The 18,885-nt window shown below is 46.4% G+C and overlaps 1 protein-coding gene across 10 annotated transcripts; it reads left to right on the top strand.

Moving 5' to 3' along the window:
* Window positions 1–379: 379 nt before the first annotated feature.
* Window positions 380–17,764, top strand: PRPF18 (pre-mRNA processing factor 18). Of its 10 annotated transcripts, XM_086480856.1 has the most exons (12): window positions 380–463; window positions 1,652–1,729; window positions 1,855–1,880; window positions 3,118–3,139; window positions 4,681–4,785; window positions 6,476–6,589; window positions 8,396–8,542; window positions 10,715–10,783; window positions 11,841–11,981; window positions 12,471–12,542; window positions 15,035–15,190; window positions 17,530–17,764. In XM_086480856.1, the coding sequence occupies exons 1-12, from the start codon at window positions 398–400 to the stop codon at window positions 17,608–17,610; spliced, it is 1,077 nt and encodes a 358-aa protein (XP_086336982.1). In that variant the 5' UTR covers window positions 380–397; the 3' UTR covers window positions 17,611–17,764. The 10 variants fall into 10 exon arrangements, with proteins under 10 accessions (XP_086336982.1, XP_086336976.1, XP_086336988.1 ...); XM_086480850.1 differs by lacking the exons at window positions 1,855–1,880; window positions 3,118–3,139 and adding an exon at window positions 12,636–12,695; XM_086480862.1 differs by lacking the exon at window positions 3,118–3,139 and having other exon boundaries at window positions 1,855–1,881.
* Window positions 17,765–18,885: the final 1,121 nt, after the last annotated feature.

Genomic DNA, 18,885 nt, shown 5'->3' with positions numbered 1-18,885 from the left:
TCCTTGGGCCCAGGGACCCGCCCCATGTTCCCTTTGGGCCCACAGACCAGCCCCGTGTTCCCTTTGGGCCCACAGACCAGCCCCGTGTTCCCTTTGGGCCCACAGACCAGCCCCATGTTCCCTTTGGGCCCACAGACCAGCCCCGTGCTCTCCTTGGGCCCAGGGACCCGCCCCACGCCCTCCCCGGGTCAGCGGAGCCGTCACAGCTCCCACGTGCACTGTCGCACTGTCGCACTGTCGCGTACCCTCACACACGACCACCCCCCCACCCCCCCCGCTCCTCCCAGGCGCCAGAGGGCGCAGTGCGCGTGCGTGGCCTCCCGGCGCGGCGGTCCGGAAGTGACGCTATTGTTTTGCTCCGCCACTTCCGGCGGCGGCGACTGGGGCTGTCGCGGCCATGGACATCCTGAAGCGGGAGATCAGTCGGAAGCGGCAGCAGCTGGAGGAGAAGGAGCTCGTGGGGGTGAGGGCGGCCGGGGCGGGCTCAGGAGCCCTCCGGGGTGGCGGGGCCGGGCGCAGGAGCGCTCCGGGGCGGGGGCCCGGGGTGGGGGTGGGGGTGGGGGCGGCGGGAAGGGCCTGAGGGGGAGGCTCGGGGCGGGGGCGAGGCGGGAGCGGCCCGGCCTGGGGCCGAGGGAGGGGAGGAGAAGCGGCCTGGGACAGGGGCTCGGGTGGGGGGATGCGGAGCTGCCCAGGGTGGGGTTCGGGAGGGCCAGGGGCGGCCCGGGCGGGGGTTTGGGGAAGAGGAGCAGGAGTGGGCCAGGATGGGAGCAGGGAAGGAGCCAGGGGGAGTTTGGGGGCGCGGAAGCAGCCTGGCTTCAGGGCTCTGCCTTTTGGAGCTGCTTTAGTTACTGATTTCAGGCACAGAGAAATGAGGACAGTCTGTGCGACCTTTGGGGAACGACGCGTGGATCCCTTTCCTCGCCGCTGCTGCGTTCTGTTCGCAGCAATAGTAGGGGCGCAGGGGCGTGTCGGGGGGTGTGTGCGCCGAGTGGGTTCGTTTAAAAACACCCGCAGGAAGGGAGAGTGCTCTCATGGATGTCCGAGTTTGCGTTTTGGCGTTAGGGGTTGAAGTAGGGAGCTGTGATCAGAGGCTGCTGTAGGTCGGGCAGGCAAAGTGTGAAGAAAGAAATCTCCTTTATTGCAAGGGAGATGGTTCAGGGTGACCACGGGTGCCAGCTGTCGAGTGTCTGGAAGGTCTTATCGAACACATTTCTGCACAGGGGCACCAAGCAAGCTTACGAAGTGTTTTGTACAAAGGTGATTTCTCCCGCCTTTCAATTTAGTGTGAAATTATGTGTTTTGTAGAGTTTATTTAACCAAGTTCCCCGTACTCTGACCTGGGCCTTGTTGTGCACATCTAAAGCGAAGCTTTACACTGACAGGTACCACGGCCTCACGTGGCAAAGAGTGGGGGTTTTTTAAAGCGCTGGTGACAACAATGTACTTTTAAGTCTGCTTGTACCTGTATGCTGCGAAGTCACTCTGTATTGCTGATTTTCAGAGGTGCTTCCAACTAGTTCCCTTTACATGGCAATGTAGCCATCTCTATGAAAGGATGTAGCTGAATTCACCAAATCAAGTAAGGAAATTTGAGCCATTTTTGCCCAAGTATGTGAAACGGTAAACTGCTAACAGTTTTCCTCTCTTGTAGGGAAGTAAGAAATATTTCAAACGCAGTGAGTTAGCTAAAAAGGAAGAGGAGGCCTACTTTCAGAGATGCGGCTACAAGGTATGGAGGTTGTTCCTCCAGGAATTTGTATGTTTACTTTGAAGTCTACATTTTATTATCGATGGTATAAATGTTGTTAATGATAATTGTTGTTCTTTGTTCAATCTGTTAATGTTATACATTAGCCTGTAAATGAGAAGCCACCTGGAGAGGTATGAGTTTCAAAACCCATTTTCAATGCAGGAAAAGATATGCATGATATACAGCTACTTAAGTTTGTGTTATGGTTTGGCTTTTGTTTCTTTTATTTAATTTTTTTGTGGAAAGCATGAAGTGGCTTGGGATCAAAGCTTGTCTTCCTTTCTTTTTAAATTGTGCTGTTAGGCATGAACACTGGATCTGATATAGCCACCTCCCCTTCCCCCTTATCAGAAAAAATGGATACGCTCAGATAATTTTATCCATTCAGATAATTGTCACAGTCTTGTCAAAATGTCCAAAAGAAATCAGTATAGCGTGGGCACGTATTAAAAAGATCTGCCAGCTTCCATACTGTATCTATTTGTATTTGGGTTTTGGCCATCAGCCACCCGGCATTGAACAGTGCGACAACAGCATCTGTTTTCTTGCTGGCAAAACAGTGGAACACGGTGGGTAACCTGGGGTGAGTTTTGCAGCAAATGAGTGATCTGGAAGGCTTTGTCTGCCTTGTGATGGTGTCGGGGAAGTAGTTTACTGAACTGGGAAGAATGTTGTTTTCTTTTACAAGTGTGTGTGTCTGCCTGCCTGCCTGTACGTGTGTGGGAGGGGTCTGCCTTCCCTCGTGGAAGGCAGAGGCTGGTAATGTTGTTTGCTGTTACTGGGCACAAACAGGAGTTTGTTTTCAGTCGAACGTGACCCGGTTAGTGACTTATTCTGAAACCTTGATCTGTTTGTGGGCTGTTCGGACATCAGTGCCAAAAGGATTCGTGGAACGTGCAGCAAACAGTCGTGAGAAGGCGTTCTGTGAACCCAGTCGCGCTTCCAAGTGGAACTGGCTGCGTGGTGCTTTTTGAGCATGAGCTTGTGTTCTTCAGAGCCTCACGGAGCGGTTAAAATGCCGTTATCTGTGCTGCTGCGGCACCAGTTTTGGTTTGAAATGTCACCCTGAAAACGGTTTTAAAATAAGTTGCTTCTTTAAATTCAGTACCTTTTTAGAGCCTCCCAGATTTCTGCATTTGATCTTTACTGCATTAATTAGCTGTAGCGTGTAGACTGATTTCTTTTTAAATTCAGGTGTGTTTTTTGCTTTGCTTAAACCTAATGAGTTGTAATAATTTGACTTGCTTGAAAAAGAGAGCGCTGACACCAGAATAACTGTGGTAAAGATATTGCTTGTGACTTGGAGTCCAGCTGACAGAATGGATCAAATCTTTTCCCCCAATGCTGCTGTCTCTTTATGATTTCAGGAATGTTTGTAAGTTAAAATTTGTACGTATCCTTCTGCCATGGGAGTGTATTTTTTTTTATATATATATATATATAATATTTTTTTTTTTTACACAGTTCTTCCGTATTTTCTGTCCCCTGTCAATTCCCCCTTTCCTGCATCGATGGAAGTTTTATTTTTCCCCTCCCTTTGTGTTAAGCGTTGATGTGATTGCCCTTCCCTTGCTCGTTGCAAACACAGGTGGCTGCAGGATTGATGTCTGTGTTTGCCAGTACAGCACTGAATATAGATTTGTGGCTGAATCCTGTAGCTGGAGCCACAGGGTGAATCCTTACCTCCATCTGCATGGAGTTGTACTGACACTGGAGTGCAAGGCTGGCACGTTGCCCTGAAAGAATAGAAAAGCTTCTTTTAATAAACCTGTGTAGTACAGTGGTTAAACTGGTGAACCTGAATACAGACTGGAAATGACAACGTTTTGCCCGTGCACAGAGAATGCTACAGGGTGCTCTGTAGGATTGAGTGGAGCGTTTCCCTTTTAGCAAGTATGGAAATGAAATAGATTCTAATGAGGAATCTAGGAAGAAACAAGATGTGAGTGAGTACTGGAAATGTTTCCTTATTATGGGAATATCACCAACAGCAATCTGCTCCTGCTGTCAGAAGTGTCAGATTTGAGCGTACAAAGGGAACTGTAGTTACATGATGCTGTCTCAGTGTTACTTTGATCAAAGAGTTGTTTTGCATTATTAAAATATTGAGTAATGAAGAATGAGGGCTCTGTTTGATTCAGGGACCTTCCTTTAGATTAAGAGGAGTTGTTAATGAGATCCTATCCCTATGAGCACTTGTAGGTGTCTTTTTTTTTTTCTTTTTTGTTTAACCCTCAAGAAACTATGGCAAGCTTGTTAGAAAGATGTGTTGCCTTAACCAAGCACCTCTCAAAACCCGTGGGTCACCGTTAATAGTGCTCAGCTCACTGAAGCTGTAGATAATAAACATTTTAAGCTGACACTGCCACTGAAAGAAGCAGCCCCACTCTCCCCCTGTCCTTGGGTTTTCGCTTCTGCCCTTGTGTCCATGCATGTGCTATTCCTGGTGAGCTGGATGAAGAGGTTAAATTAAGTGGGCTGGGAAGAGTACCTTTCTTTATGTTTTATGGTGTATTATTTTCTGTTTGAATCATTTCCCCCATCTGGTTCATCACATAGGGATGCAAATGCTTTTGCATGGGAAAGGAGGACAGAGCAGGGGCAGGAATCAACAGGCAGAGGGTGGATTTGCTATTTTTGGCACCACGGCTGACATCTGCCTGCTAAAGTGATTGCCAAACTTTAGCAATTGTCCTTTCCATTTGCTATAGAGGCCGCTTCCTGCAACATGCAGAACTGTTAGTTAAATACTGGTACTTTTGAAAGCTTTTATTGTTCTGTGAAATTGAATTATAGCCATTAAAAACTACGAAACTGAAAGTTTATATTGTATTACAATCTGTGTTCTAGAGTTCCGGTATCTTTACATTGCTATCAATATATGGGTTTATTTCCATCAGTACATCAGTAACTATGTCTGTTGAATGTAGGTGCAGCAGCAAGAGGAGGAGGAGAAACCACTGACTTCATCAAATCCAGTGCTGGAACTGGAACTGGCAGAAGAAAAGTTGCCAATGACCCTTTCCAGGCAGGAGGTAAAATCAATCGTCGTGAACAGACTACTTGAGCTTACAGCAAACGCGTCTGAAATGTCTGGTTAGGGCTGCTTTTTCTAGAGAAGTGTACTTTTTGTGGCAGTTTGTATAGAATAATAAGCCTCCATTTTTACAGTCAAGAACGATTGTCTTTGCTCATCAAGGATCTGCTGTCCAGCTGAATGCATAGGGAGGCACAGGTGGGCAGAGCCTCTTTGTCACACGGATTTGCACAGACGAGCTATAACATTTTACAGCTCTTTCAGATGGATTCTAGAGTAGTACCCTGAATATCAGTGTTGTCCTTGGATAATACTGAAGGCATGCTGGATTTTTCCAAGGTTTTCCCCCTGTTTCTTTTCTTTGTAGCTCGTTGGTTTGAACCTAAATTTGGAAACAGAGTTTTGGATGTTCACCTTGATTTCTAGAAGAAAAAGTCCTGAAGCCAGGGCAGCTGGTGTGCTCTTTGTCCTTTCTAAGAATAAGAATACCTACGTGAATGTGAGTTCACAAACAGATCTATGCCCCGAAGCAGGAGGTTTGGAAGTACAGAATAAATTCTAATCTCGGAAATACTGCAATTCACAGCTGAGATCATCCAAGACTGTCACACGTCCCCTTAATTTTGCAGGATACTTACTGTTTTTCACAGGAGGGTATCACAGGGCTTGTAATGGGGGCTGTTGGTTTTGTGCTTGGTTTGAGGTTTGGTCTGTATGTGCTGTGTAAGGCACACATCTCACCGCTGTGGGTCTGTTGGGGTGCGCGTTTTGGTCGAGGTTGAGGCGTTGCTGTGCCAGCACTCTGTCCAGCCTGGTTTTGTGGCACATTTGCAGGTCAAATGCTTGCCAGCATACAGCAAGGCACTTGAACTGAATGAATGAATTAATGTCTCAGTTCATTTAGTTCCTTGTTGTCCAGCCAGTCTGTTGGTGTAGTGAAATGGTGGCATGGAATGAAGTGTAAGCCTTTCTCTTGACCACCAAAGCGTTGCGTGGTTATTCATATAGCCCTAAGCCCATTGCTTGGTGCATGAAATGAATAATGGTAAGTATAAAGAGATTTAGAAGCAATGCATGAGGTAAGGAATTGGGAGAATAAAGTTCAGTTTTTGGCTCTGCCTGTGACTTGGCAAATCAGCCGAGGGAAGATGTTACACTTCTGTTGTATCTAGTTCTAAAGTAACTGTCATGTTAGATTATGGGACTTAATATTTGCCAAATGCTTAAGGATGAGAATTTTTAGCAAATCAATCTTGCAGATGTGCTGGAACAACCTGCAGCCTAGCGAGGGAGTGTTTTTATTGCCGTGGACAAGTGGGTGAGTGAGAGTATAGTCAAGTTCATTTGTGATTTTGAAAACAGTTTTTAAGCTCTGCAAGAGGGATGATTTTTGTGTTTTGTTTAAACAAGTCAGAGCAGGAAGAAGTTGGGCTATACCAAACGGCTTGGCGTATTTTGCAATGTTTAGGTTGGTAATACTTGGAATGACCTTTCACTGAAATACCGTGGGAATTTTATATTTAGGTTGTGAAGTGTCTGGAACATTTTTCTACTGCTTAAAATACTGCCGTTTCCTCTCCAGTCCAGCTCAGCTTGTTATTCTAAGCAAAGCAAATAAATCCGTCGTTCTGGACTTTATTTTGCTTCCTTTAGGGGTTTGTGTAAGGGAGTGCTTTGCTTCTTTTCAGGTTATCAGGAGGTTACGAGAGCGAGGTGAACCGATCAGGCTCTTTGGAGAGACAGATTATGATGCATTTCAACGCCTGAGGAAGATAGAAATTCTGGCCCCTGAAGTGAACAAGGTAAGACTGGCTAGCTGTTAATTACTCCTCTGCGGGGGGGTAACCAGTGAGGAACGCTGTAGAAGTTACCGAAAATCAGTTTCAGTAACTGTTAATTTTCAGGAGGGAAGGATAGTGCAGAGCAAAGAGAAATATCTGCTCCGCCTCATTTATTGCCTCAGAAACTATGTTAAATGTCATCGTTTTGGACACAATTAACATTCCTTACGCTAGACAGTTCAACCCTAGAAACCTTCTAGGCCCTTTTCAGTTGAAAAAGGGGCCTCCAGGTGTCAGAGGTACCCCAGCTTGTGCCGTTACCCGCTTTAACCAGCAGGAAAGACAGTCCTTTACTGTTAAAACTAGCCCGTGTTTGCATTTGTGTGTGTCTCTGAGGAGGTGCAGGTAAGGCAGAGGAGGACTGGATCCTCTCTTTCTGCTGTGTAAATGATTTTTCAGATCCCTGGATTCCAGAGCTGTAACTTGTTATGGAAACTTTGTTTTTCCCCTCCCTTCCCTTTAAGGTAGCCGTCAAGTCAAAAAGTGACTAAAAGCTGTATCATAGTGAAGTGATTTATTCTTTTTGTCCTAAGAATTGGTCAGTTAAGTGAGGAGATGCGATTGGGGTTTGTTTTGCATTCACTGTTAACCAAATTTGCAACCCAGCTAAGAGAGCGACAATTTGGATTTTCTTCCCTAATTTGTGGCAAACTGAATTGTTTGAAACTTCTTTGCTGGGGCTGCCCAGAAAAGGAAAGCCTTTTCCTGGTCAAGGCTTTTGAAAAAAAAGATAAACAGATCTAAACATTTGAAAGAAAGAAACTCTGCTAATGAAGGCTTCCCCTCCAGTGACTTCGATGGCAGTAGTAGGAGTATTAGGAAATAGTGAGCTCAGAAATAGGATTGTGTTGGATTTTTATGTTGTGTGTTTCAGTCACTCTTGTCACTACGTGTTGCTTAAAGTGTAGACAGTCACTGTAACCCGTTTGTGGTTCAGACGTTTTTAGACCTCTGAATGATTAATAGAAACGTTCCAGACAGTCAAGTATGATGATGGAAGAGGGGAAATAACTGTGCATATCTATTCCCTGTGGAGTAGCTGAATTTATCTTAGGGTAAGAAATGTCATAGTCCTTTGTAGAGCTTTATATTTGATGTCTCAAGATAAGAATGCAAGTCCTCTAACTGTGTCTGAGCTGAGTTTCTTGTTCAATTTAAAAGCAGCTCTTTATATATACGGTTTCAAACTGATTCTAATTTTTCTTTTTAATCCCCTATTCTAGAGTAGGGCATTTTCAACACTTAATCTACATAAAGCATTCTGCTGTGTTTCAATCATGGGTAATAAAGGGAAGCTACATAAATGTTTCGTGTGATCGTACTGCAGGAGTGTTACTTACCTTACTTACAGCTTTTCTCAGGGCAGATGTGAAGACTTGTAGAGCTGATGACGGTTATGGTCTGTTACCTGTTTGTTTGGGGGTGGTTCAGTGCATTGCTTGGAGAAAATGTCTTGAAGAAAGTCCTAGAAGTAAGTTGATTCAGTCCTCCCTGCTTTTCTGGTGAAAATGTGGTAAAAAGTCTTTTTCATAGGTACGAACGTTGCAGAAGTTCATGCACCTGCTTGTTGTTAAGTGCTGAAGCAATCCAGAAGCTGCTCTTGGAGTTCAGTTTAAATTTGGACAACAAAGCATGTTAGCCATGTTTTCACAGAATTTGGCTTTTCTTAAAGCAGAAGTTGGATGCTCACAGTGAACTGCTTTTATTTTTCTTGATTTTTTTAATTTATTTTTTTTTTGTAAAATAGTCATTTTGTATCTTTCCTAGGGCCTGAGAAATGACCTGAAGGCTGCTTTGGATAAGATTGACCAGCAGTATCTGAACGAAATTGTAGGCGGCCAAGAAGCAGGAGATGATGACTCACAGAATGACTTGAAAGTCCATGAGGAGAATACGACTATTGAAGAACTAGAAGTGTGTGATGGGTAGATTTTAATTCAGGGGTTTTAGATGTAGAATGTTGTTGTGAGAAAGCTTCAGGATGGTTTAGACAAAGTTATGGAATCATTAGGTTGGAATGGACCTCTGCGATCATCGAGTCCAACTGTTGGCCTAATACCACCAGGCCCACTAAACCATGTCACAAAGTGCCACATCTACACGTTTTTTGAACATCTCCAGGGATGGTGACTCCACCACTCCCCTGGGCAGCCTCTTCCAGTGTTTGACAACCCTTTCAGAGAAGAAATTTTTCCTAATGTCCAATCTAAACCTCCCCTGGTGCGACTTGAGGACATTTCCTCTCATCCTATCACTTGTTACTTGGGAGAAGAGACCAACCCCCACCTCACTACAACCTCCTCTCAGGCAGTTGCAGAGAGCAATAAGGTCTCCCCTCAGCCTCCTCTTCTCCAGGCTGAACAGCCCCAGTTCCCTCAGCTGCTCCTCACCAGACCTGTTCTCCAGACCCTTCACCAGCTTCGTTGCCCTTCTCTGGACACACTCCAGCACCTCAGTGTCCTTCTTGCAGTGAGAGGCACACAGTATCTCGTTTTCAGTATCTAACGTAGGCATTCTGAAGTAACCTTAAATACACTCTGTTAGGAAATCTAGGTTTCTAAGCTGTGAGTTCCACCACAGGTGCCTACAGGAGACACATGAAACTCAAGGGGTCTTTGTTTACACCACCTCACCAAAAGGGGGGCAGGTGTTGCCTGCAAGGAAAGTGATGGAGTTAGTCTTCCCTCTGCGGGGGGCTGGCAAGTAGAGAACTTGGTAAAAACACATAACCTGGTCATAAATGCCAAGCCTTTCCAATGAGTATTTGAGAGGGTAATAAGCTTCGTACCGATGAATTTTCCTTGTACAAGAAAGGTGGACTCTGAAAAACAGGCACACGGAAAGAATGTTTGAGATAAACCATCCAGGACAGAAGAAAGAAGTGAACATCAGAAGTAGGCACATCGCAGGGAATACAAGAAGTGCAGGGATGATCTGTCCCAGAAACTTTGGTGCAAATGGCTGCTGTGTTCTGAAAGAATCCCCTGGTGTTTGTGAGCGAGCGGAGAGAGAGTGCCACGAAGTGCGTTCAGCAGCTGGTATTTTAGGGCAATGTTTTGTAAAGCCCATTAACTTGAGCTGGAGACTTTTATCCTTAATCTTCAAAACTCTTTGCAGGAGTTAATCTTCATAACATCCCTCCAGAAGTGTGTTTAAGAAATAACCTGATTTATTAACTGAAAGCTTAAATGAATATGTTATTATTAGGAGATAGTCTTTGGATTTTTTGTTAGGGTACCAGGGGTTCTGGTTTAAAATAACTGTAGTGCCAGAATGGATGCCAGTTGTAATGGGGCTGTGTTTTATTGCTCTGTTAATTCTCAAAATATTCCCTTTTTGGGGTCGTAGGGAACGCTTGGTTTGAGCCATGAAAGTAATCTTTTTCTGAAAAGTTTGAAATCACTCCAGTCTTAATTTTATGCTACTTTAACTGCATTCCCTTGAGCATAAAGGCTTACACTGAATTGGGTTCCAAATCTAGGAGATTTTAAAAATAAAACTCACTTTGGAAATGTGATGACAATGAAAACAGATTATAAATCCAACTGTACCTGCTGGAAAACATTTCTAAAAATAGTATTCACAGTTTTGGGGTTTTGGCAGGAAGCTCGTATTGGAGCACGCTACTGGGGTTTTTAGATTTGTTCCCTCAATTTCACGGTTACAATCAAGTGAAATGGTAAAAAGCCCCAGTGTGTCAGAGAATTAAAATATCTTAACAAAATAATTAGGTTAATTGATGGCTTTGGTGATCTCAAAAAACGCAGCGCACCCACAGTTCCTCTTAATACAGTGCTGTCAGGCAGCTGCTAATTCTGCCCAATAACTTAACAGTTAATGAACAAAAAATTACTGTTGCATGGACTTTTCAGAAATAATCGTATTGGCTTTTTGACTTGAATGTTTTTAATAGATTAATGAATCTCAGCAGCATATATAGCTGTTTGATTCTGTTCCCTAGCTAGTGTTTTGGATTACTGGTGGAGTTTATTGCAGTTCGTGATGCAGTGATTCGTGCTCTGCTGTGGTGGTGGCGGCAAACTTCGAGGCACCGTGGGAATAACTGCCTTTGCTCTCCTGTTGTAGGCTTTGGGAGAATCCTTAGGACGGGGTGATGATCACTACGATATGGACATTATAACGAAGTTCTTGAAGGTAACAAACTCCTCACAGATCAATTATTCTGTAGGTGTGTTGTATTTTTGACTATGGTGCAGATGCCTTTCCTGATTAGAAGCTGCTTGGAGAGAAAAACTTGCCCATTATGCCTAAGAAGTGTTTTTTTTAAAGGCTCGGCACTCCGCAGCCTCGGTTAGTCACAGTAATGACTCCTGCTGGACCTGGGAGAGAGCTGTCGAGAGGGCAGCGTTCCTCAAAATCTGGTCCTGCTTTTCCAGACAAAATAAATACGGTTTTGATTTCCATGAGGCAGCTGAATGTCATGGCTTCTGTGTACCACCGCGGCGTTAAACGCTCCCGAGGAGTCCCTGCCTCCCTTCCCCAGGAACGGTGCAAGCTGAGATGAAATGTCACCTGTTAGGTGACAGAAGAGGATTTTAAAGGAAATCCACTGGCTTTGCTAAGGAAGCAGGTTCAAGTGGATTGTAGAAAGTTGTTTCCTCAGTTCCTGGCAAGAAGCCTGTATTGCCTCTCGTTTGAGTCAGCCAGTCCCTGTGTAACTGTTGGGGTGATCAGAAGTCACAGCAAGAGTTGGAGCTTTTACTTGTGTCCATAAGATACATCAGCATTTTAATAGAGTTTGGGCTGGGTGGTCAGACCAAGAAAGCTCAAAAATTGTTTTCCAGGTGGAGAGAAGGTGCGTTTGACACATGTGCCTTCTGGTGTGTTGAATTTTCACTGTGATCTTCATCGTTCCTTGGGCTCCTTTGCAAAAACGGCCCTGAAACATCAGTGCCTTCTACTTAGATTTCTGCTCTTTCGTGTCCCCCTCCTCCCTCCCAGCACTGACACCTACACCGTTTTTCCCATGGTTTTTTTTGTACGTGCCTTTCTATACGTCCTCCTCCCTCACCCACACGTTCTTGTGATAGGAACGTTGTTCCTGTCCTTCTGAAAGAGGCTTCTTGCCGCCTTAATTCAGATTTCTCCAAATATCTTTGCGCCTTCGTGGCCTCCAGTGCGGTTCCCGCCCGGTTTGCCGAGGACGTCACTAGGTGGCACTACGGCCTAAATTTTCTTGTTCCTCCTGCAGTTTCTTCTCGGAGTTTGGGCCAAGGAGCTGAACGCCAGAGAAGACTACGTGAAACGGGGAGTACAGGGGAAGCTGAATAGCGCCACTCAAAAGCAGACAGAGTCGTACCTGAGGCCGCTCTTCAGAAAACTTCGGAAAAGGGTGAATCGCTTTTAAATGCTGCTGTGATGTCCTGTATGACTTAAACTTCTGCTTTCAGAGTACCCAGTGGTTACTGCCCCTTCCTGAGGTAATGTTAGCTTCACTGGAGAAGAGAGTGTGAGCGAGCTGGTCAGAGTTTCTGTGCCTAGAGCCCCTGACTCCCAGTTCTGGCCTTTTTCCCTCGATCAGTGAGTTCTGTTGCCTACCCGCTGCCTTTCCAGGTGTCGCTTTATGTGTCACCTGGTCACGGGGTTGCAGACGCGATAGAGGAGTGGGGCTGGATTTTGCGCTGCCGCAAGCTACGAGGTGTAACCACGTAACCTCTCTTGCTTCAGATCCTTCGTCTAAACAAAGATGTTTTCCTTTGTTAAAGTCCTCGAGCTAGAGTAGGTGCTAAACTTTGTAGAAATGCTGAGGAGGATGATTTTCCTGAGCTGCTGTTTTAAGTAAATGTGTCTTCTTTTTTGTTTTTCCCTTCTCCTCCTGTAGACACTTCCTGCAGACATCAAAGAATCAATAACAGATATTATTAAGTTCATGTTGCAAAGAGAATATGTGAAGGTATGTTTGCGCTCTTCCGGCACGTTCAGGCTGTCTGGTTCCAAGAGATTGAATTTATTACTTCAACTTTCCCCTTTTTTTTGCATTTTGAAGATACAAATCTGGAAATACACACAACATATATTCAGACAAAATGGAAAATGGTTGTTACAGGTTAGTCTCCAGGTAGCGTTTGATCCCCAGCCTGTCAGAAGGTCTTTTAAGGCTGCTGAAACTGCAGAGCTTTGCAACACGACGAGGACTTTTTCTCTGAGAAGGTTCTGTTAAGCTGCGGAGGAGTCCTGTGTGGGTAACCTGATACTGTAAGGTTAAATGAAGGTATTGAGTTAATAGTAATAGGGTGTTGATTAATTAATTAGGAATTAATTGAGGGGAACTGAGTTATTGAATATGAGACGCTGTCCTTTTCTTTGGCTATGCTCACATTAGCTGGCCTGGTAAGGCTGAGGTAAGTTAATGAGAAGTTTTTTGGACAAAGTCTGCTTACTGGGGGAGGCAGAAGTACTTTGGCGCACAAGATCAAAGGCGGTGTTAGGTTTTGTTTGTAGCTGCCTTCAGGAGTGGAACTCAAATACTGATAGCATTTGCTTAAGCAGCTTATGTATGCAGAGGAAATCGAGCCGTGTTTTGCCTTTAAATTTCTGGTATTTCTTACTGTTCTTGTGAGGACTTGGGATAATTTGTCAAGTAAGCAAGCAGACCTGCTTTTTGTTCCTGAAAAAAACTTTAGGTGGCCTAAGGCAAGTTTAATCCAAATCACTTGGAAGTAGAACTGAACGTGTGGGATGTAAGATCGTGGGGTTTTCTTTGGGGGCTTTTTTTTTTTTTTCCCTTTGGTCAGCATCATTATGCTGACATTCCCTTTCCGATGCCTTCCCAAACAAAGCAGTGAGTGTGCGGGAGTGTGGTGTATCCCGTGGGTTAACCAGCTCTGCTCCGCCCTCCCGGAGGTGCTTGGCTCGATGTGGACTTCACAACCTGATTTTGGGGGGGGGGGGGTGAGTACATGTTCGGAAGTTTTTTGGTTTTGTTTTTTTTGTAATTAGGCTAATGAGCCTCTTGCTTTTAAATATACTGATGTCCTTTTCCATTTTGCTTCCTAAGAGACCTGTCTCTTTCTGCCTGCTGTTGTCTTCTGTGCATGGTGGCTTTGTGCAGCCTAGTGAATACTGCCGGGCACGAGTTCTTACTGCTTAGTTAGGTGAAAAGCTTGAAAGATTTGAATGAAATCAACACGTGACAGCAGGCACATGCCAGAATGCAAGTTGTCCACTCAGCCTTAATTAACTCCGTTGTGATGTTCCCAGAAGGGTCTTTGATTGCATGTTCACGTACTGCATTTCATCACAAAACTGTGTTTAAGTCAGGAAGTGGGTATTTGACTAAGACTGTTCAGATTCTGCCTCGTGTAGGTGACGACTAAGTCCCTTCAGGTTTACTCTCGGCTCTGTCTGCATCCCCCTGCCTTGTTCATTGATCACCTCCCAGTTTGCCCAGTGCCAGTTGGGAAGAAACTGCCCCTATTGGTCGTGATTGCTGCTTCTTACTGCCTAGTCTCTAAATGGGAGATGATAAATGAACGTTTTATCAGTGAGTCTTGCAGCTGCTCGCTAACAGTGGCGGAATGTCCTGCTCCAAGTCCTTCTTGAAGCTGTTTCTGTAACTGCCTGCGTGTGTCTGTCCCCCTCACTTCCTGGCTCTCAGTTGTGACGTTTTTTTTTTAAGCTCTGTACTTATCTTCCTTTCTCCCTGTGAAGGGCTGAAGCTCAAACCAGGACACTCCGTTTCTTTCTGTTCATTTTCCCTTCAAGTTTTATCTCTGTTCTTCCCCGGGGATGTTGTCTGCTGCAGCTTTCCGTTAAGAAACGGGGTCTGCTACCTCCATTGGGAAATTTGAGGTTCATGTCTTGCTGCTGCTGCTGCTCTGTTCACAACCATTGTTACCAGTGTGCTGCTTTAACCCGGTTTTGTCGAGCTGGTTCTCAGCCTCCCTGGGAGCTCCCCTCTCTCCCCGAGAGCTGTCAGGCCCCGGGGCGCTCCTGTGTACGGGGGTGAGCTCAGACCTGGGCACAGGACGGGGTCTGCCGTGGGTCGTGCTTAGAGCCAGGCTCCCTGCTCTAGCCTGCAGCCACCGCGGCAGGGCTCGTAAAGGTGATGACAGCAGGAGAGCTCGTGGGAGCCTGAGAAGGCTGGGTTGAAAATGGTCCCAGTAAACTTTAGTTTTAATCAAGATTAGGCTGCCTTATCCAGTGCTTGCGTTCGTCACCCTGTAGGTAGAGTCCCCAGTCCTTGCTTCCCTCCGAGCTCAGCAGGAGCATCCATCGTGTTAGGAAGGTGCGCTGTAACACTGGTCAGTGCTGTGCCGTGAAACCTGGGTCAGAGAGACGGGCTCTGCGGTGGTGGTGGTGGTGGTGGTGGTGGTGGCGGCTCTGGCCAGGCAGAAGCGCTCTGCTGTCGGCTCCGCTGAGCGTGCCTGCGCTGTGTTCCCGCAGGCGAACGACGCCTACCTTCAGATGGCGATTGGGAACGCCCCCTGGCCCATCGGGGTCACTATGGTTGGCATCCACGCTCGAACGGGCCGCGAAAAGATTTTTTCCAAGCACGTCGCCCACGTTCTCAACGATGAAACTCAACGGAAGTACATTCAGGTACTGTTGGCTTTGGGGATCCAGTAGGTCTGCTTTTGAAGTTAGGGGGTCTTTGAGGAAGACTGGTGTCATAGTTCCGGGCGATGTGGTAGAAAGGTCCTAGAAGTGGACAGTTGCCTTGGGTTGGGTCAAGCGTAACATGGATTTAGTAGTTGGCTCATCCTGAAGGCTCTTCGGTGCTGGGCTGGGAACGGAGTCCAGTGGATTTTCCTGCCTCTTAGCTATTGTGATCCTGCACGGACACCGGGGCAGCGGTGAAGACAGGCTTTATTCTGCTGAGGGCTTAACTCTGAGTTTTAACGTCATGTGTGGGGTTTCCTACCGAAAATAGTCCTTCTGACTGTTTCTGCAACCAGACAAATGCATTCATTTTTCAAACATGGCTCTTTAACAGTGTGGGCTCAGAATCCCTCCTGTGCACATCCATACTCCTGTCATGAACGTCTGTGGTTTGTGGAGTTAGTAGCAGTGGTGTTTCTTCTCTGATGTTTCAGCGTAATGGGTGGACAGGTCTGAGGAGACAAGCCTTCTCTCCCTGTGTTGTTAAATGGATTTGCTTCTTGCCAGTTGCAGTTTCGGTGAGATAAAGACCTTCTGGCTGAAGCCTCCGGAGCAGTATTATGAGCTCAGAGCTTCTGGCAGGACCTTGCTGCTGCGGCAGAAGGACTCCCATTGCTTTTCAAGTTCTGCAGATGTCTGCAAGGAGATTGCTTGTAAAATGCAACTTTCTGCCTTTTGTCTCTTTGTACTGGGGCTACAAGTATAACCTCTGGGTACTCTTCAACTATAGTTTTTAGTATCATAACCTGAGAAGATACCATTGTGAAGTCAGAGGGAGCTCCAGACGCTTACGGAGCCAACGAATTAAATTTGACCAATTCTTTTGTAAGGTGAAAGTTGGCATGTGGGCTAGGCATCTTCGGAGGTGGGCTCCAGCTAGTGTAATGCTTGCCTGGAAGCGTTGAATGGATGAAATAGCTGATGTTGAACCAGACAGTTTCATTGTTAGTCTGTGTTAGTAAAGGAGTTTGGACTCTGAGGGAAGCTTGTTGAGGGCCTCCAGATGACTGTAACGCTGCTGCTCCGACTTTGGTGAATCCTGTGTCCGTTCGCCCCGCTTCAGCAGACAGATCTCCACTCTGTAGTGTGGCTGGGTCTCTCTTAGCATGCCCTTTGGAAGACATGATGTATAGGAATTCCTCAGTTTGTCCCTTACCTGCTTCCGGGGTTACATCTGTTGGTCAAGGAAATCTTCGTGTTCATCTTCCCGCTGCGAATTTCATATCTGCGCTGCTGAATTACGCAACTTACTGAAGTACCGAGGCAGAGTTGGCTTTAAACGTGTGTGTTCTCCCTCTTGGGTTTAGGTATTGGGTCTTGTTTAGCTAGTCTGGCTCCGACTGGAGCATGGAGCACGTTGTCTGTGCTCCCAGCAGTAACATCAGGCTAACGTGTTTCTGATGCACAGCGAACCTGGGATTGTAACATCCCAAACAGGGAGTCGTTACGGTGCTAGGACATCCTTTCCAGACGTGCCTGCGTTGAAGAGGCCACAGCATCCTCTGTTGAGTCGTTTTTCCCTTCAGTGAGGAGCCATCTTCCACGATGAGGGTCTGATGGCCGGCACGTGACTGCCATCGTGGGGTCCAGTGTCGCTGCTAAATTACGCTACCACCACAGCAGTTTTCTTGGTTCTTTGTTAGACTTCTGTGCTTGACTTGAAAGAAAATAGTCACAGGGGTTCTGTCGTGTTGGTTTTGGCAATCGATGCCTTGAAAGAACTGAAGAGAAGAGTTGACGTTCTGCCTTTCTTCTTGATTGCTCCTTCGGTTTGCCTCCACGGCGTAGGTCAGGTGTGGTGCCACCACGGGGAGGATCGGCCTCTCTCCTCCAGAGAAGTTGTTCGGTTCTTCTCGTAGCCGTGCAGCTTGTTTTGGTGTCAGAAAGTGCTTTTTTGCCTGTAAAATTTGCTATAACGTTACCTTTAATATTCATGTTTTCTTTGAAACACTTGCTGTGATAGTATTGTTTCCTGCCGTGGTGGTGAGGAGGGATTACAGCATTCCTGTGATCCTCCGCTGTGAATCTGTCGCGAGGGACTGAACCTGTGGCCTGTTCAGTTGTGCCGCAGGCTCCTGGTAGCGGAGATAACTCGGCAGGCAGAAAGGTTCATAAAAATTAAAACCCGGAAAACCGACAAAATAAAACAAAACCAACCCCCAAACAGCAGCTGTTTGTCTTGAATTCTTCTCGTTAAGCTTCAAAATACCGTAGACGGTTAAGCTGGTTTGACAGCTGCAGTTTTATGACGGAACTGTCCTTGTTTTGTTCATTCCTAGGGGCTGAAGAGGCTCATGACCATTTGCCAGAAGCACTTCCCAACAGACCCGTCCAAATGTGTGGAGTACAACGCGTTGTGAGGCTCCGCAGCGTCCAAGGCGTGACTCACGTTTTGATCTCCAGCACCCAGAGAGGACTGAGGAGACAGAGGTGGTGCTTGAGCACCAGCAGGAGCCTGGGGTGGGCTTTACGAAAGCATAAAGCAGCAGATTTTCTACAGCTTCCTTTTTACAAGCCCCACTCGTTCAGATTTCTTCTTAAATCTGTGCTTTACGCCGGACACATCCAATATGCAGCGGCGGGGGGGGGGGTTGAAGGGGTATGAGGGGGGTTGAAGGGGTATGAGGGGGGTTGAAGGGGTACGAGCAGGACAGCGACCAGGGGACAGCGACCACGACCTCGCCTTTATTTCGGTTTGTAATTCAGGGAACTACGGCCCGAGCTGTTCCCGTCGCGTAGAGCTTTGGGTGAGACTCAGCCCCGCGAGGGGCGCCTGCGGAGCTTGTTTTGGCTGCTCTCCCGTTGGGGGCTGATGTGGGGAGGTGATTAGAGGGAAGCAGTTGAATCTGAATCCTGGTTATTTCTGTAAATATGAAGACTTTAATGGCTGATCTCTCATGTGGTATTTATCAGGCGAAAAAAAGAAAAAGAAAAAAAAAAGAGAAAAAAGGTTTATATATTTCTCAGCGGAAAAATACAGCCAGCCTCAGTGCAAAGAGTTTTTGATCTTGAATGCATCTGATTTGGGTCGGGGTTTTTTCTTTTTTTTTTTTGGTAATGACATTTTTAATATAAACCTTCTGGGCTTGGGGGAAGTAATCTTACGGCTCTTGAGGCTTTCAAATCCCATTTTGATACATCTGGAGAATATTTCAGTCTGCTGGGCATTGCAGAGAAAATAATTAGGACCTCCCATGACCACAAACAGTATCTCTAGCAGCCACAAGTCTTTACCGTTGTGCATCTTGACTGGGCATGGCGAAGAAACTCACAGAAGCGATGGTGTCTGGTTCTGCATAAACAGTGAGATATTGGAGCCGCTTTGTTAGTGGTGCAGGTTGAAAGTCTTAGGCTGAAATAATGCGTTTTTTTTTAAACTACAAAAGCAGCGGTACCTCTGCAGCAGTGTTAACGGGTCCCTCTCTGAAGGAGGCCTTCCTGGGACTGCAGCGGAGCTCCAGACAAGCCGCGGATCAGCGCAGTGACTGCTCGTAACTGCCACCACCCGCCGTCGGGAGAATCCAGGCCGCGCGCGCGTCCGGCCCTGCAGAGCGCCGGTGCGGAGCGCGCTGCCCTGCCTCTGGAGGAGCCTCTGCCGTGCGGGCAGTGGAGAGTGGGGGTCTGGTCCTGGTGCC

The sequence above is a fragment of the Leptosomus discolor genome, chromosome 1 (genome assembly GCF_034619465.1).
Source record: "Leptosomus discolor isolate bLepDis1 chromosome 1, bLepDis1.hap2, whole genome shotgun sequence".
NCBI classification, from domain to species: domain Eukaryota; kingdom Metazoa; phylum Chordata; class Aves; order Leptosomiformes; family Leptosomidae; genus Leptosomus; species Leptosomus discolor.
Note: the sequence above shows the minus strand (reverse complement) of the source record. Positions and strands in the feature narration are given on the sequence as shown.

Bases quoted from the DNA above. Each gene is read 5' to 3' on its own strand.
- PRPF18 (XM_086480850.1), top strand. From the start codon at position 398: ATGGACATCCTGAAGCGGGAGATCAGTCGGAAGCGGCAGCAGCTGGAG. The intron at 464-1,651 runs GTGAGGGCGGCC...CCTCTCTTGTAG, and splicing joins AGGAGAAGGAGCTCGTGGGG to GGAAGTAAGAAATATTTCAA. The intron at 15,191-17,529 runs GTACTGTTGGCT...GTTCATTCCTAG, and splicing joins CTCAACGGAAGTACATTCAG to GGGCTGAAGAGGCTCATGAC.